Source organism: Sceloporus occidentalis, unplaced genomic scaffold (genome assembly GCF_023333645.1).
Source record: "Sceloporus occidentalis isolate IW3139 unplaced genomic scaffold, rSceOcc1.0.p SCAF_3, whole genome shotgun sequence".
In the NCBI taxonomy this organism is placed as follows: domain Eukaryota; kingdom Metazoa; phylum Chordata; class Lepidosauria; order Squamata; family Phrynosomatidae; genus Sceloporus; species Sceloporus occidentalis.
In genome coordinates, this window is record NW_028316983.1 from 117,861,776 (window position 1) to 117,880,261 (window position 18,486).

General features: G+C 39.3%; 1 protein-coding gene across 3 annotated transcripts in view; it reads right to left on the reverse strand.

The window, feature by feature from the left end:
- The window catches only part of LOC149316624 (ras-specific guanine nucleotide-releasing factor RalGPS2), a 150,125-nt gene that overhangs the window by 74,090 nt on the left and 57,549 nt on the right, over positions 1 to 18,486 (reverse strand). For all 3 annotated transcript variants that reach the window (XM_089515956.1, XM_089515955.1, XM_089515957.1), the window contains 4 exons: positions 17,332 to 17,415; positions 12,419 to 12,508; positions 10,204 to 10,296; positions 7,634 to 7,760 (listed from right to left, as the gene is read on the reverse strand). In XM_089515956.1, the coding sequence (XP_089372082.1) occupies positions 7,634 to 7,760; positions 10,204 to 10,296; positions 12,419 to 12,508; positions 17,332 to 17,415 (394 nt within the window). The remainder of the gene's footprint in view (positions 1 to 7,633; positions 7,761 to 10,203; positions 10,297 to 12,418; positions 12,509 to 17,331; positions 17,416 to 18,486) is intronic.

Genomic DNA, 18,486 nt, shown 5'->3' on the forward strand with positions numbered 1-18,486 from the left:
GTACCCCTTTGTCTAGTTTTAATAACCCAGGCTTGCCATATGTGCTGGGAAACCGGAACAATCATGGATTGGAGGGTCTAAAAAAATGTCCTGGCCAACTGGGCATGACTGAAGTCTCACAAATCCTGGATTCCTGTTTTGTTCTAGGCTGCATTTTGTCAGAGACTGAGAAACTCCCTTCCCTTCTTATTCTTCTCTGAAGAGAGCAATACAATGAAAATCAAAGGCAGGTGATGATCACTCTGTTAACAGGGAGAGACAGGGAGAAGGTGGAGATAGGCTCTAGCAGTCATGGCTTTAAATCTTCGATGGGCAGTGAGGTTCTCTCCCCCTCTTTTTGCATCAGAGAGAGAGAGAGAGTGTTGTGTGTGTTAAAAATAAATAAAGGCATGCAAGACAGGAGGGGAGTACGGAGAAGAAAGAAAAGAAAAAGAGTAAGAAAAAGAGGTGTATGTAAAAAATATCTACTTCTCTGCACAGTATAAGCAGATATATTTGTGTTGTCTCCAATGTAGATGGCTTAAACTACGGGATGGTGGTTGGGATTTTAGAGGAGGGATAAGCAGTTAGGGATGGAGAGTGGGGTTAGTGGGAGGAATGCAGGGACTAAAGATGGGGGGGGGGGACCGTGAAAATACTCAAGCCTTTTGAAAGGGACGTAGAGGCAAGAAGGGGCAGAAAATGCTTCAGGATATGGTCTGTCATCTTGATTTTCATACTGTCTGGCAACCCTACCCAGGGAGGGAAGGATCAAGACATCAGAAGACACTTTACTGCCAACAGTTTCTCCACATCCTCAATCTAACTCATCTTAAAATGAGTCCAGAGCTAGACACCCTCACCAGGTCTGCTACAGCCCCAGTGTTACAGTGGATGCAAAATAAAATAAAACCCTCAAATACCTAGCAGTTTATAAGCAATGGAAGGCAGGCTTTTTGCTGTCCTGTTTGCAACCTAATAGGCAGTTTCACAGTCAGACCTACTGCCAACCATCACCTGGGTTATTCCATTTGTTTCAGCTTCCTAGAAGGAAGACCAAGAGGGCTCTGAGGAGTGACCATTTCACACCTCCCCACTCCATAATGAGTCTATTGCTCCAAGAGAACTGCCAGGTATGTCCAATTGGGGGGGGGGGGGACTCTGAAAACATTCAGAAATCCATTAGAATCAATTATCTCAGAGTGGTGGTAGAGCAGACTTGGGTTCCCTTAAACCTGCAGGAAAAAACTGGAGCCTTGATTCCAAACTTTTACCATAAAAGGCCTACCAATGACAGCTCCTGGGAGATCTATGAAGTCCCAAGCCAGCTCATGAGAAATGGCTTCAGCATGAAATAGTCCCCTAAGATCACAGTCCTAGCTTTCTCTAATATCAGCACAAAAACAAACTCAATCAGTATAGTTAGTAAGGTTGCAGGATGGCATGCTGGGGAATGACTCAAGCTGTGAATAATTATATTCACATAGAGCTGCAACTGTCTTGCTTTTCAAATTTTCTGGAAGTCTGACATCTATACAATTTAAACACACAAAAATCTGTCAATCCGAAGCATTAAATGCAATTGGACACGTACATGAACTGCTATATTTTTCTTCACATGCTCAGTCTACAAGATCTTTTAACAATTGCTCTGCCTACCATAAAAATAACCAGATCATACTGCGTTTGCTATTTGTTGCCAACCAATGACTAAGACGTGCATCCCTTTCAACTGATCTTGTCCTTTAAAATTAAATCTTTCCCTCAGTAATTAAGTGCTTTATATCTAAGTAAACTTTCAGTGCCTAAGGGGCTATATAGACTGCCCTATGGGGCAGAAGAATGTTGTCCCTTTCCTGGCTGGATTGGGGCCACAGCAACCTCATTCTGTGGTCCCGACCCAGCCTTTGGGGGGGTGTGCAAAAAGGAGCTGCAAAAAGCCACTCTTTTTGCACCCTCCAAAGGGTGCCATAGCTATGTCACCCCTTCGGCACTGCGTCATCTGGACACAGTACCAGATGTGCGTCATGATGTGACACGCTGTATGAAGCGGTGTACAACATCATGGTGCCCTGGGGGCGGAGTCAGGGTACATGTTGTCAGAACGCTGTGCCCTGATTCCACCCAGAGTCCAGCCTTTCAGGCCAGTCTATATGGGGCCTTAGTATAAGAAAGCTTTTCTCCTAGAATGCTTCAATGTTATGCTCTCTATGATGATAGAATGACTTTTCCAAGAAATACCTTGTGACTAGAGATTTTGTCTATATGGTTGAATAAACGTTGAGGTTATTGCAGAAATGTTTTCATACTGTAATTTTTACAAGGAATGCAACAGGCAATTGTTCCATCCTATTTTGGAAAGAGTTCTGCTGCACATCTGATGGAACACTTTTGAAAGTATGTTTAAATGGAAACAGTCCTCCTATCACTGTAAATGTTGTCAACACTTTAAATATTGTAATTGATACTAATCTTAAAAGACTGGATGACAATTTGTTCTTGGAGGAACTGGCTCCTGTAACAAGTGTTTGTTTTCTTTGTTATGGTTAACAAGTCGATAAACATTTTGCGTGACTAGAAAGCAATTCTTACAGATTTAATACCTTCGTGTTAAGGAAACACTTGCCAGGGCTGCCAATTCCCTCCACAGCAGTACAGCAGACAACAAGGCGCTGGGCGGTAGAGAGGTCTGGGGATCACAGCCTATTAATCTGAAGTTTTGAAGGCTGAATGGTTACAGGTTACGGAAAAGGCCAAAATGTATCTGAGCTGCATTTTTAAAAACTTGGGTGTTCTCCCCTCGTTAAACTTTACTTCCAGAAATCAGTAGAAGCAGCAAATATTTCAAGGAACAGGATGAATGCTGGTTTTGTTTCTTCGTTATTTTGACAGTGGTATACAACATTTTTAGGGGCTTTAACAATTTTTTTTAAGCGAAGCTGTCAGCAATGACCACTTCCTGCACACAAGATCTGCTGAAGAGCATTGCCTGAAGTACTCTGTGCTTTTCACTGAGCTCAATACTGAGAACTTCAAGTCTGTAATCCATCCTTGTCTTTTGAAATAGATTAAACAGTATGCTAACAGTGACATGAAACTCATGCAAGTGACTAACAGACTACACAGTTTCCTAAATCTATCCTTATAAGCATGAAAAACTGCAGTTTTAGAGTTTTCTGAAAATGGTTCTATTGCAGCAACACAAGACTTGAATAATGTTAAAACTATTTTTTCAATCAGTCACCTTGGCCTAAATCCTAACTAATATATCATTGTTTACAGTCTTGTTATTCTGAGAGATAACAACATTTTAGCACAAATATCTCCACATTTTACCATAACTAAATATCAGTGAAATATATAGAATCTAAACGGATTGTGTTTCTAGGTCTAACCCTGTGTTGACCAGACTATAGCTTCTAGTCCTTAGCAATAACAGTTTAATATAAATACAAATAATAAGTTATAAACCTAGAGAAGATGGCCACTCCAATCTTCTAAGCTTAACACCACTAAATGACCCTATCCTCCTTTCAGGAAAGATACCAAAATTTTCCAATCTTTGTCATGTCTAGTCATTAATTTACGCTGAATTAGTATAGTAGGCCCTCCATATCCATGGACTTGCCATTCGCAGATTCCAGCATCCGCGGAAGGCAGGCCTGTCCGGGGGGAGGGGGTGGCAGAAGAGGAGGAGGAAGAGGCAGAGGTGGCAGCGGGGAGGAGGAAGGCGGAAGAAGGAGAGGCGGCAGCGGAGATGCCTCCCGGCTGGAACCAACCCTTATGCAGTGGAGCTGGCAGATTTCCAGAGAGAGAAGGAAGGAAGGCAGGCACCAATGAGGCAGGCTTCAGGCAGCCAGGGCAGCAAAGTGCCATTGTCTCCAATGGTGGCCTGGCTGCATAGCCGCATCACCATTGAGGTCAATGGGACTTGAGCATCCATGGATTTTGGCATCCACAGGGGGATCCGGAATGGATCCCCCCTGCAGATACCGAGGGCTCACTGTACTGTTATCTTGTCTGTATCAATCATGCCACAGAGCATGATAAGCCAGTCATCTATTGTTGATATATAAAAAAAACTTTCAATTTTTGTGCACACACAAGCCTTGCTGCTTGTAACCATATATAAAATAATTTCTGAATGTTTCTGTTCTACCTTTTCATCAAGCATATGTAACATATCAAGGAGATACATTTCTGGTTGCATGAGAATTCTAGTTTGCAAAATCATAGATATCACTGTTATGAATTTTAGTCCAGACTTTTTTCCTCTTTGGACATGACCCCCACACGGAAGAAAGTTCTTGGGGTGTTTTGACATTACCAACAGTTTTTTCTTCTTCTATTTTTTTATATTTTAGCTAACTTCACTGGTATAAGATCTGTACAGCATTTTATAACAATTTTCTATTAGGGTATAACTACCTGTAAATTTTATACATTCTTCCACAATTTCCCCCTATTCTTGTTCTGCCTTCATTTTATCATCAAATCTTTTATTGTCTCTAGTTTCATTTCCACTGTAATTCATAGAACTTAGCAACTTCATGCTTATCTTTTTCAAATGTTATGCTTTCCAAATCTGTTTTATTAAACTCAAATCCTTCAAGTTTCACTTTTATCTTGTATCTTTCATGTAATTCATATTTTTTCAATGTTCTTCCACATTTAGAAAAAATTGTTTCCATGAAAAATTATATTTTGCACAAAGTACGATCTCCATTAAAATAAATTGCCTTTCCCCAAACTGTTTTTGGGCAATGTTTCATCTTCACAACATGCAAGCTTCTAACCTAACTTTTTTGGTAATAAAGTCCAAAAATGATTGAAAGGTATAAATGTATTTTCACATATGAGAACAAAATGAGTGTACTCGGTTCTACCATTTCTTTTAGATCAAATAAATTTAAATCTAATAATAATAATAATAATAATAATAATAATTTATTTCTTATCCATCTCTCCCAAAGCCTGAGGCAGGATACAACATATATTAAAACATATGAAATGTTTAAACACATAGGTCAAAGCACATACACATAGGACACATTAAAATCATCCAAACATAAAATTGAAAATTCATAAGTTGAAAATTGACTGGGCCGGCCTGTTGGAAGAGATACCATAGGTCTTTAATATCATTTTCAATTCAGGCAGCATGTTTAGCTGTCCGATCTCTCCCAGAAGGGCATTCCAGAGTTTAGGGGTGCCTGATGAAAAAGTCCTCTAGATGGCAGTTGCCAGTGAAGTCCTGGCCAGTCGAAGTAAATGTTCCCCAAAGGACCTGAGTGTATGGTCCAGATTATATGGAAGGAAGTGACCCCACAGGTAACTGGACCCAAACCATGTAGGGCTTTAAAAGTAATAACCAACAGTTTGTATTCTGGACAGAAACTAACTGGCAGTCAGTGGAGTGATTTTAACATTGGTGTGATAAGCTCACTTCTAGATGTACCAACAATCAGTCTGGTTGCTGTGTTTCAAACTAATTGAAGCTCCTGAACTAGATACAAAGGTAGCCCAATGTACAGGACTTTGAAAAGGTCCAACTTTTAGGTTACCAGAGCGTGCTCTACCATCTTTATATCTTCCAGTTCTAGGAAGGATTGTAGCTGGCGTATCAACTGATGCTGATAATAAGAACTTCTGACCATCACATTGATTTGAGCTGATATTTGAAGAAATGGATCCAGGAACACTCCCAAGCTGCGAACACAGTTTTTCGGGGGAGTGTAACCCCATCCAGAACTGGCTGATACACCTCCAACCTCAGATTTTGACCCTGAATAGTAAGCAACTCTTGTCTAGATTCAAGTTTCAAATTATTTTTCTTCATCCAGGTATTCATTCAAAGAAGATACAGTATCCTTAGCTGAGGCTGTTTTGGGGGGCACGAAGAAATATATTTGGGTGTCATCAGCACCCTGCCCCATGCCTCCAGATGATCTCCCCAATAGTTTCAATGAGATGTTAAAAAACACTGGGGATAAAATTGCACCTTCTTGTATGCCATGTAACATTTATTTATTTAATTTATATGCTGCCTTTCTCCTCAAAGGGACCCAAGGTGATTAATAGATTTAAAAAACATTACAATACAATTTAAAACAGTTAAAATAACCTGAAAGCAATATAAAATTACATTAAAATATAATGGAATTTAAAAGTCAATACACATGTTCAATATAAAATACACATGCTCAATATAAAAACCAAAATGGCATGCCTCTATTTTAAACGCTTGCTTAAATAAAAATATCTTGGCCTGCTGTTGAAAGGTAAACAGCCTCCCATGGAAAGGAGTTCCAGAGGGTGGGAGCAGCCACCGGGAAGCCTCTCTCTCTCGTGTCTTCACCAAACGAACATGGGATGGTGGTGGAACTGAGAGAAAGCCTTCCCCCAATGATCTTAGTGTCCTGGCAGGTTTATAGGATTGGATACGGTTCTTCAAATAATCTGGACCTAAGCCGTATAGGGCTTTATAGGTCATGACCAGCACTTTGAGCCTGGAAACAAACTGTTAGCCAGTGAAGCTATTCCAACAAGGGAATTATATCCTCCCTATAACTGGCTCTGGTCAGCATTCTGGACCTGCTGAAGTTTCCAAACAGTTTCCAAAGGCAGCCCCATGTAGAGTGTGTTACAGTAGTCCAGATGGGATATAATCAAAGCATCTGTCACCATAGCCAGATCTGGCATCACAAGAAACGGGTGCAGCTAACGCACATATTTTAGCTATGCAAATGCATTCTTGGCCACTTCAGAGACCTGGGCATCCAGGCTCAGAGCGGAGTCCAGGACAACACTCAAACTGTGATTTCAGCCTGAGATTTCAGGGGAAGTGTAACCCCCTGTTCCCTGATCTTGCTTTACGACTGACCAAGAACACCTCTGTCTTGTCTGGATTAAGTTTCAGTTTGTTTGCCCTCGTCCAGTCCATTATTGATAACAGACACTGATTCAGTACAGAGACAGCTTCCTTGGAATAAGATGGGAAGGAGAGATAGAACTGGGTGTCAACCTCATACTGGTGACCTCTCATTCCAAAACTCCAGACGACCTCTCCCAGCAGCTTCATATAGATGTTAAATAACAGGGGGGCAGAACAGAATCCTGAGGAACCCTACAGGCCAATGGCCAGGGGGTTGAACAGGAATCCCTCAACACCATCTTCTGAGTTCACCTCCCCAAGAAAGACTAAAACTACTGCATAATAGTGACTCCAAGACCCATCTCAGGGAGGTGGCCCAGGAAGATACCATGGCCCATAAAGTTCTATAAAGAGCATAGTTAACTTTTCAGGAATGAACCAGCAGTATCTTCTGTCAATTTAGACCTAATGCAATACCCACAACATACTTATTTACACCAGCTTGAAGCTACTCTTAGTCTGCGACAATCCTAAGAAAGAACTGTGTAAATGTTGACTAACATTGACTCTCAATATGGAAGATGAAACTATCAAACAGACTGCACTCCGAAGAACACAATCTTTTACATTATAAGATACTCTTGTTAAAGAGGAAGATATTTTGATAAAACATTCCTTTTCTTGAGAAAAGAGGATTTAAGTAAAAATGTTTCTCTTGTACACATGTACCATAAAGGTATTATTATTTGTGTAACTAGAAAGATAAGGTGTTCATCTTACCTAAATAAGGAATACAAGGCGTCATCTTCAAGCTGCTAATATAGTTTCTAAGTCTTTTATAATTATCTTCTTTACTCATCACATATTCCAACTTTTCAAAAGTAGTTTTGTCCTTTCGACTCAATAACTTTTTGGAGGAAAAAGAATCAAGAAATTGTTACTATGAAAGCTATCACTCTGTTCAACAATTTAGCAAAAATGTTTCCACAAAAAGAAATATTAAAAAGTTCAGACTGATTAATATGAATACTTGGTAATGCATCATTAGCACAGATTATTTTTTCTATTATCTAATAAAAGTAAAAATAATGCAACCATATATATTAATAAATACTAATAAATGAATATATTAATTATTAATAACAATAATTCTTAATAACAAGTCTAATATAAAGCATTTGTTTATTTCCCCCACTGACACTATAGTCAACTAGATTACTTCTAAGGTCCCTTCCAACCCTCCAAGTACTAATAACATTTGAACAAAAGGCTTATTATCCAATTCAACTAATCTCCTTAAAGAGCATTGCCATTTCCAGCCATGCTGAACATATAAACTGCTGTAGCAAGACACATGCTGAGTTGACTCTGTATGTGGGTAAGACACAGAAACATATACCCTTCTCTCAAAAATGATTTCATGTCATAAATGAGATAGTTAGTGAAAGTGAGTCAGTTTCACTCAGGACTATAAATGTATCATGGTTATAGAAGGATGCCAAATTAAAAAATGGTTGAATGACCATCAACAGAAGTAGCACTGAGTGCCTCAATAGGAGTCTATTTAACAGAGGACCAAGATAGGCAGATATGAAGAAAAGCTATGTAGTGCATATATTTTCTGACAAAATATGCATCTGTTTTTTCAAATCAGAAATTTTGGCAGAAGCAAAGATGAACAGTCATCCATATAGATATATTTTGAGGGAAAGGAGGCTTTAAATATATTTATATTACACAGAGTATAAATTATGTCTGTTTAGGCCATGTCTCTTTCTTTGCACAGCATTAAAACAATGTAAAGTTATAAAAAAACAAACCCACAGCTCCCTAAATCTTTTGTTATAAATCATTTCAATAAGACTTCAAAACTGGATAAATGCAATATCCTAGATTAAGACTATTAAGACTACCAAACACAAAATTTAATAATTACATACAGGTATATTTCATGAAGATATTTGGATCATAATATTAAAATCTCAATTGCCAAGCTCTGATGCACCAAACATGACAGAAGTCTGTGGCACCTATAGAACTCACTTCTGTATAAACTAGAATCAGCTTCATCTTCTGATGAAATGTTCTCTAGTCAACAAAAACCTACAAAGTTCTGTGAAATACTTTACAAAAACAAAATGCTTAGCAAACAAGCAAGAAGCAAAATTCTAAGGGAGAGGACGGGCATCTGACTCTCTTTCTCTGTAGGCAGGAATGAGGAAGCTTTTCAGGAATATCCTTTAGGCGGGGCCAACCCTTCCACAAAGCCAGTTATGTGACAATTTGATGCTCTGGGTGAACACCAAGAGAGGGACTGATGCAAAGCTAAGGGAATATGTATCTTGAGGTTGCTCTTGGAGACGATGGGTGCCTAGCAGCTACTGCAGGGGCCTAGCATGTAACCTCACCCACATGAGGCAGTCTATGCTGGCAATTATGAAGCCCTGAAGCTGTCCCTGCAATCAGAAAATTTGCACATCTGGATGTCTTGACTTGCACAATAGTTCTGATGCTTTGGATCCTTTCTGGAATGAATCTCACTGATTCTGGAGTTATGTTGATTAATGCTCCCAGACAATGGATCTCCTGTGATGAGATGCTGAGCACTCCAGCAGGTCATCCAAATAGGGATAGATATGGATGTGATTTCTCCTCCAGGTCACCATCAGCACCATCATGAAGACCTTGGGTTCTGATGTTAGGCCAAAGGGAATTGCATTGCACTGGAAGTTCCTTTCCACATAGACAAAAGTGGAAAATCTTGCAGTGTGCTGGGCACATCAGGATATACAAATAAGTTTGTGCCAAATTGAGTGAGATCAGGATGTCGCCTGGTTGAATCACTAGGAGGATGCTTCTTGGTGTCTCCATGCTGAAACAGTGTTTCCTGTTCACTCTTCTGAAGTTTTGGATTGCCTGCCATGTCCTGCTCTTCTAGGGAGCAGCAGCCTTTGAATCTCTGCGAACATGAGATTACAAGATAGCAGGGAAAATCCCACATGCTTGGTGCTAAGTTTCTCAGACATCTGAGCATGTGAAAAAGGAGTGTTTCACTCCAAAATGTATCAGCTATTTGCAAACACTCATTACACTCCTTCGGCACCAGATTTTTGTCCTCTTCTTTTTCATGCTGACTTACTGATGCCTCCTTGCTTGCCCTCAGTTTGTGAAGCTTTGTGTACTACAACTTTGTGTAAGAGACCACTAGTGGTGGAAGATAGAAGCATGGTTTCATTCACAACATGCACAACCATCCTCACCACTGCTGCCAATTTTGTCACAATTTTCAAGAACAATTTGTAGGTCATAAAAGGAATGCAATGGCTCATTGTTCTGTGTAGTTCACTTACCGCCCATGTTTTAGTCAATCTGAAGATGGGGGCACTTTGTAACCCAGATACCACAGCCATAAGTGCATGCAGATTATTTAACTCATAGAGTTTCTGAGGACAAGAATAAAACAAAGTTCAGTATCATGGAATGTGTTTACCACAATTTAAATTATGAGTATTAATCTATTTTACTGCAACACTATGAACAAAAAATAGACACTACCAAGTGCAACTATTAATTTAGAGAATTAAAGCTCAGCAAATCAATAGGAATTGTAAGGAAGGGTGAAGCTGCGTGGCTGTGTTGGTCACAAATTTCTTATGTTTGGATCCAGATATCCTCCCAGATAAGAAGACAGGTAGAAGCTAACTTTTTCATGCTCTCCCTTCCCCCACATTCCCAAGAGGTCATTTAAAATTTTCTCTCATGAGTCACTGACCCTGTTGGGTAGAGTAGACTGTGATATGGGAGACTGAGTGGGAAGAGGGAGCTCACGCAAAACACAGAAACGCCTTCTTTGAGTGCAGCAGAAAAAGCCTCCCTTTCAGCCTCCCACACTACAGCCTATTTCACTCTGCACAGACCTGGCACTTTAGGGAACATTTTAAGCTGATTGTGAAAGGTGGCAGAGAGAGAAAAGAAGATGTAGGGAAATCATCTTCCACTTGACTTGCAAGTAGCTACAGTGGGCCCTTGGATTCCATGACTCTGCCCCACCCCCCGCCCCCCCGTGGATACCAAAATCCCTAGATGATCAAGTCCCACAAGGGCATAGTAAAATATTGTAAAATGCTATATAGAGTGGCAAAATCAATGTTTGATTTATTATTACTATTATCGGAATATTTTCAAGCTGTGGATGGCTGAATCCCTGGGTGCAAAATCTGTGGATACGGAGGGCTGACTGTATAACAGTGCCACCTTTTGCCCCAAATCAAGGACACACACAAATATAACACTGATCACTATCTTAACCATGGTTAATATCAGTATAACATCCCTTCCTTGTACTCATTTTAATGTTACAGTTAATGTCAACTAATGTTGATAGTGGCCAATGTTGAAAATATAGCACAGGGAAGGATCTGAGTGAGAGAGGAAAGTAAAGATGGAGGAGAAACATATGAAGCCTTTGTGATCTACTAACCATGGTTGAGATCTTATGTATCTTATGTATTTCGCAAGCCCAAATATTCATTTAGAAATCTAATTAATTTCAGTGGAATTTAACTCCAAATGTATTCAAGATTCCAGTATTTGTATCAATGGAAACAACAGAACAATTATTAACAATGTCACAGTTACTTTTTAATTACTCTTCTGTGAAACAATTCAATATTAACAGTCCACTCTCGGTATCCGCTTACTTGCCATCCGCAGATTTGAGTATCTACAGACAGCAAGCCTGCATTGTCCCCACTGGCAGCACGTACATGAGGCTGTGCTATCCTGGGGACAAAGGGCTGGGTAGGTGGGCTGGGCTGACAGGAGGGCAGTGGCAAACATGGGGAGGGGAAGCCATGGAAGGCCCTTGCCTACTCCTTCTCGCTCTCCGGCAGCAGCGGTGGTGACTTCCTTGGTCCCCCTCCCAGCAGAGGGCTCCTTGGAAGGCAGGATGGCAGCCTTGCCTGCCTCCCTCGCTGCCCTTGGTAACCCCCTCCTCCACCCCCTTCCGGTCTCTTCCTCTGAGGTTGACCTCCTTGCTTTCTGGCAGGAGATGGAGGAGGGGGTCGCTAAGGGAAGCAAGGGGGTGGGCAGGGCTTCCATCCTTCCTTTCTCCCTTCCAAAGAGCCATCTGCCAGGAAGGGGACCCAGGAAATTGCTGTCGCTGCCAGAGAATGAAGAGGAGCAGGCAAGCGGCTTCCAGGGCATACTGTCGCCTGGAGGGGAGCAGAGAGGTCAGGCTCCCCCTCCCCATGCTCACCACTGCCCTCCTGTGAGCCTTGCATTGATCCCACTTCACCCTCCCCAGCCCTTTATCCCTAATGGGAGCACAGCATCATATACATGCTGCCATTTGGGACAACACACTTGAGCATTCGCAGATTTGAATATCCATTGGGGGGGGGGCGGGGTCAAAGGGCAGTATTGCTCCAATATTCTAACTACTATACCTGAGCAGGCCAATCATTCTCTTTTTCATACATAAATGAAGCCAAATATTTATCTACTGCATTTTTAACTTGGGTCTAAATGTTGATCCTTGATAGATCCCAAAAAAGGTCTTCTTACCTTAGCTGTTTTAATGTAGTGGCTTAGAACTTCAGCTCTTATTTTTAATGTCTGTGCATGAAGGATCTCTCTAACAACCCAAAAACTTACCTAAAAACAAAAAGATATGAAATGACATATAGAAAAGGCAAAGAAAGTAGGAAATGCTGAAATTATTACCCAATGTTTTCATATATAATTTTTTTTAGAAAACATATTTAGCAGCCTAAATAATTATATGTAGCATGTACATTTTACTACTATGAATACTTCACTAATTTCTAAATTTTGATAATGTTTATAATATATTCAACAAAATTAAGTGCACTGTGAAGTAACTAAAATTATAGTGCAATATAACAACATAGCTGAAACAACTGATATATCTGAAGTGATTCATATAGCATAACTACTCAATATTAAATAAAAATTTGAGTACCGATAAGTATGATAACAATTTCAAAAGTATCAAATCACTTCAAGGAGAGAATGAGGCACAGCAATATCTTGTAATTCAGAATTCCACTTAATTATAAACAAACTCTACTGTTGAATACATCTTTCATCAGTTTGTCTCCCTCCTCTTATTTAATACTATTACGTACAGTCTGCCCGTGTTACACGTGGGTGTGCCTTAGGCAGACTCCAGCATATGCTGGAAGTCCGCACCGGAAGAAGCTGCAGTGCGTCCGGAAGGTGTAATGCCACGCCACCACATGCACAAGCCCCATTATCTTCAATGGGGCTTGAGCATACATGGAATTCCCCTTACACGGGGGGGGGGGGGTGTCCGGAAAGGATTCCCCATGTAAGGGAAGAGCCCACTGTATAAATTACAATTTTAACCCATCTTTTACTTGACAAGTGTGTCTGATTTTAACCTAGTTAAAATGTAAGGCGAATGGCATGTCATGAAAACACATTTTAAAAATGAAAACATTTCCTGGGCTTTTCTGATAGCACTGTAGATATGTAGGTACAAATGTTTTAATACTGGGATGTTATTCTCCACAAGGAGTAAGTACCTTGGGGTAACTGAAATTTCTTCCAAGGTACTAGTTGTAACTGAATTCAATTGAATGTACTTTTCTCTAAGGAAGGAATGATTAGAAGAATTTTCAGGGATAGTTCTAGGTTGTCATCTTCCTTTCATTCTTCTAAGAAGAATGCATCCAAGTCACAGTCTTCACGTGTTCTTCTGTTTTTGTTCACAAACTTGGAACAAAAATAATTTAGCCATGCTTAGATCTTGCTAAAATCAATGTGAAACATTTATAGCCATTAAAACATTGATTCCTGTGATGTCAACAAGAACTAAGTAGTTTTTTGTAGGTTTCTCAGGCTATGTGGTTGTGTTTTGGAAGAATTTATTCCTGACATTTCGCCTGCATCTGTGGCTGGCACTTTCAGAGGTCTGAAGAGGTCTGCCTCTGAAGATGCCAGTCACAGATGCAGGCGAAATGTCAGGAATAAATTCTTCCAGAACATGGCCACATAGCTCAAAAAACCCACAACAGATGCCAGCCGTGAAAGACTTCGACTCCACAAACATGTACTGTAAGTGCTTCTAATGTATCCAGGATGTGAGCTCTTGTACTTGCTCTGATTCTATGGATTCCAGAATTTTTCCATACTGGCATGATTTTATCTAAATTAAGATTCAGATCTGTGTTTCATTCAGGAGACAGTACTTTATTCACACACGAACAAGCCACAGTCAGTCTTCCTGGAGCACAACAAAATACTCATAGCTTCTCTACACAATACTTGATTTGTTTTCTCTCCATCTCTCTACCAGTAACCTGGTGGCATCCCAAACGCTCTAGAGGAGTAAACATTGTCTTCCCTGTGTGTTTGGGGGTGTGGAAGTTTTATTTACAGGGAAATGTTGCCTATGTGTCAGTTAAGATCTCTTTGTGGTTTCTATGAATGGGGGGGTGTCTATGCTTGTACTTTGTGGATTTTTATCGGTGTTATAGGGTGTATTTATGGGTATTTTGTGGGCAGGATTGCCTGTGTGCCTTGAGATTTATTTGTTGTGAAGTGGCTGTACTTGATGTTACTTAGCAAATGGAATATATTTTATTTTTTATTAATCTTTTTTAAAATTTTACAAAACAAAACAAATTTTAATATTCTTTTCATACATACACACATATACTTTTGCATCTTATTCATTTTCTTTTTAGACCCTAAATATCACCTTAGTGCACCCCACTCCCGGAGCCATTCTCTTCTTGATACTCCATCCAAAATTTTAACTCCTCCTGTGGAGGTAATTTCCCATCTTCTTTTCTTAGTACATTTTCAGTATTTCCCCCCCATATTTCATCAAAATAATTTCTTTTCCATAATCCTTTTTTACTTTCAATTTACATGTTAATTTGTCATTAATTGCTAATTTCCAAACTTCTTTATACCATTTATTTTTGTTTTCCAATTTCTTGCTATGATTAATCACGCAGCAGTAAACAAATTTGTTACAAGGTTTTTTTCTTCTTTTTTTCCATTCTACTTCATTGTATAGCAAATGGAATGTATTTTAAGTTGATAAAAGTCTGGTCCCAAAATGCCGTTCCTTTTTGGGACTGAAAAAAGCCGCCCTTGATGCTGTGGCGGTAGCTCTTTCGTGTTTCTTCGGTTTTTCTGTGTAAACGCTGCACCACAGAAAAGTTGTGACGTCACCCATCATCTGGGTGGGTGGCGTGATGCCAGTTTGAGAGTGGAGTCAGAGTGGACAGTTGCCACATCCCATGCCACCCTGAAGCTGGCTCTTTATGCTGGTCTGTTCAGCCTCTGAGTCTACCAATACAGAAGGAGTCTTCCTCTTTTCCTACTCCCTTCTATCTTACCAAGCATCATTGCCTTTTCTAGTAAGTCATGCCATGATATGGACAACAGTTTCAGTTTAGTCATTTGGCTTCTAGGGAGAGTTCACACTTGATTTGCACATGTGCCTCTTTAGATTTGTCTTTTTAGCAGTCCACAGTATCTATAGAACTCTTTTTCAACACCACATTTTAAATGAGTTTATTTTCTTGCTATCAGCTTTCTTCACAGTCCAGCTTTCACAATCATACATAGAAATGGAAAATATGATGGCATGTACAGTTCTAACTTTATTGTCCAATGATAACTTGACACTTCAGGATTCTGTCTAGTTCTTTCATTGCTAGTCTTCTGATTTCTTAACTGCAGTCTCCATTCTGATTAATGATTGGGGCATGGTATGGAAAAACTAACTATTTCAATGTCTTCATAACCTACTGTAATGTTACTGAAATCATCTGTGGTCCTTATTTTTGTTTTCTTAATGTTCAACTGTAAACCTGTCTTTGTACTTTCTTCTTTGACTTTCTTCAGTACTCTTTCCAAGTCCTTGCTATTTTCTACTAGTAGTATGGTGTCATTCATCTTCTTATCTTAAATTGTTGATGTTCCTTCCTCCAATATTCACATCTCCTTTTTCCAAGTCTAATCCTGCTTTACATATGATACATTCAGTGTACAAGTTAAACAGGTGATAAAACGTACCCTGTTGTCCTCAGCACAATCAAATGTTGTGGCACATCCATTTCTTTAAGATCAATTCAAAGTGTTTCAAGATCTACACAATCAAAGGTTTTGCTATAAGGTATAAAGCACAGACTGGTTTTCTTTTGACATTTTTTGGTGTGCTCCATTATCCAATATATGTTATCAGATGATTGCTAATGCCTCTTCCTTTCCTGAACCCATCTTGGGCATGTGACATTTCTAGCTCCATATATTGTAGAGTCTTTGTTTAAGAGTTTTGATCACCACTTTGTTGCATGGGAAATTAATGCAATGGGCCTGTAGTTACTACAATCCCTAATGTCTCCTTTCTTGGGGACTGGAATGTATATTGTTGCCAGTCTGTGAGCCAATCTGTGTTCCACTGGCTTTAATGGAGCTGTTGGTAGTTACTGGCTTTACAGCAAGGCTGACAAAGAATTTTCCAGATTTGCTAACTGATTTGTATCATGGGCTTTTTCCTTTTTCATTATGTTTCCTATTTCTTTTTGAGTTCTCAGATTGCAATAGGGTGGACTGTTTGTTTTTAGCTCCATTTCCCCTTATTAATAACATAAATTCATGGCATAGTGGATTGAGTATTGGACCGCGACTCTGGAGACAAGGGTTCGATTCCTGGCTTGGCCATGAAACCCACTGGGTGACCCTAGGCAAGTCACATGCTTTAAGCCTCAAGGGAAGGCAATGGCATACCTCCTCTGAACAAATCTTTCAAAATAAATAAATACCCCATCATGAGTTTGTCTTAAGCGTGGCCATTAAGTAAAAAACCACTTAAAGGCACACAACAGCAAAAAAACAAAACAAAAAAACCCTACGTTAACCGATGATTTGGGGACTCTCTGATGAATTTTAAATAGGCTATGAATCTGCTTATTATCACATAAATTGGATATGAGACATACAAATGGCAATTTAAAAATTCTACAATTTTGCTTCATTTGCACTGCTTTATGATAATGCGACAAAACAGTTTATGTTTCACACTTATCAAGCACATCTGCAACAGTTAAGGGCACTGACCTAGGAGATATCTGTTCAAAAAACCAGATCACTACTTCAATACAATTCTGTTGGGGCTACTTAAACGGTACGCTCTCTAAGACAGATGGATCCAACTGACTTTCTGATAAAATGCAATCATATCCAATATACTATATAAAAGAGTTTATAAGTAATTATGGCATATCCAATAAGCCTGATAAAAAATAATAACACAGCATCATATTTAGGCACAGGGAGGAGATTTTAAAAGCTATGTGACAAGTTCACAGCAACATTCACAACAGGAAGAGGTGGCATCAATTTAAAAAAAAATCATGCAAATCAAATTCTTTTAGGCATACAGCTGGGACAAGAAATGTGAAATAGAAACTTACATGGTTGAATCTTCTTGTAAAGGCAACTGCATTTGGTGCAGAACTGTATTTCTCCTTTTTATTCCAACCGCAGCTTGAGAGTTCCTAGGTAATTTTAGATGAATGTAATAGTTTACATGGATTTCAAAACAATAAAGGTCTTTCCTTTTATCAGTGAAGCAGAACACTCTAACAGTTAAATAAACTGTTTATTATAAAACAATAAATGTAAATTTTAAATAATTTACTATTGCTATTTACAATATGAATGGTGAATTATCATGAAAATTATAGAACTTTATAGAGTTGTGGAAAATATTAAAGTCCTGGCAATGGATTAAATTAGACATACTTTTCTGCCTCCCTTAAGTACTGAGATCAGTATAAAATATCATCAAAAAGGTCAGGGTAAATTACTTTAGAAGTATATCCAAGCACTGCTTTTTCAACAGCAGTTTACTCAGATGTCTTGTTACACATCTGAAGATTTGAGAGATCTGAAAAATGATGGTCACTTGATATAGTAAGGTTCAGCCATGGGGTACGTACTGCATGGAGTGAAACACAAATATGGATAATGTACAATGGGACCTTGTTATCCACTGTGGTTTGATTCCGAACGCACACACACCGCCCTCTGTAGGTACCAAAATGCATGGATGCTCAAATCCCATTAAATACAATGGCACAGTAAAATGATGTCCCTTCTATAAAATGGCAAAAATCAAGGTTTGCTTTTTGGAATTTATATATTTTAAAAATATTTCCAAGCTGTGGATAGTGGAATCTGTAGATAAAGAATCTGTTGATATGGCATGCGAGCTGTATTTGGGTGTTTTTCTAAAAACCTGACAACACTTAAACTTCAAAGTTATCAGATCTTCAGGACCGAATGGGTCACTTAACCACAGCACAATATATCAATAAATCACACTCTTCCAAGAGTGTACGGTCCAACAAATTCATCATTAGCCTTGCAAACAATTCCACTGTACAAAAGGTGGTGGAAGCCTTTTGGATTTGCTCCTAAACAACAGAAATGAACTAGACAACGGAGTAGAAACTGTAGGATCCTTGGATGGGAGAGATCATGTCTTCTTAGGATTTGCTATACAGAGGAAAGGAGAGGACAAATGTAGCAAGACATTCAATCTAGACTTCAAGAAAGAAGATTTC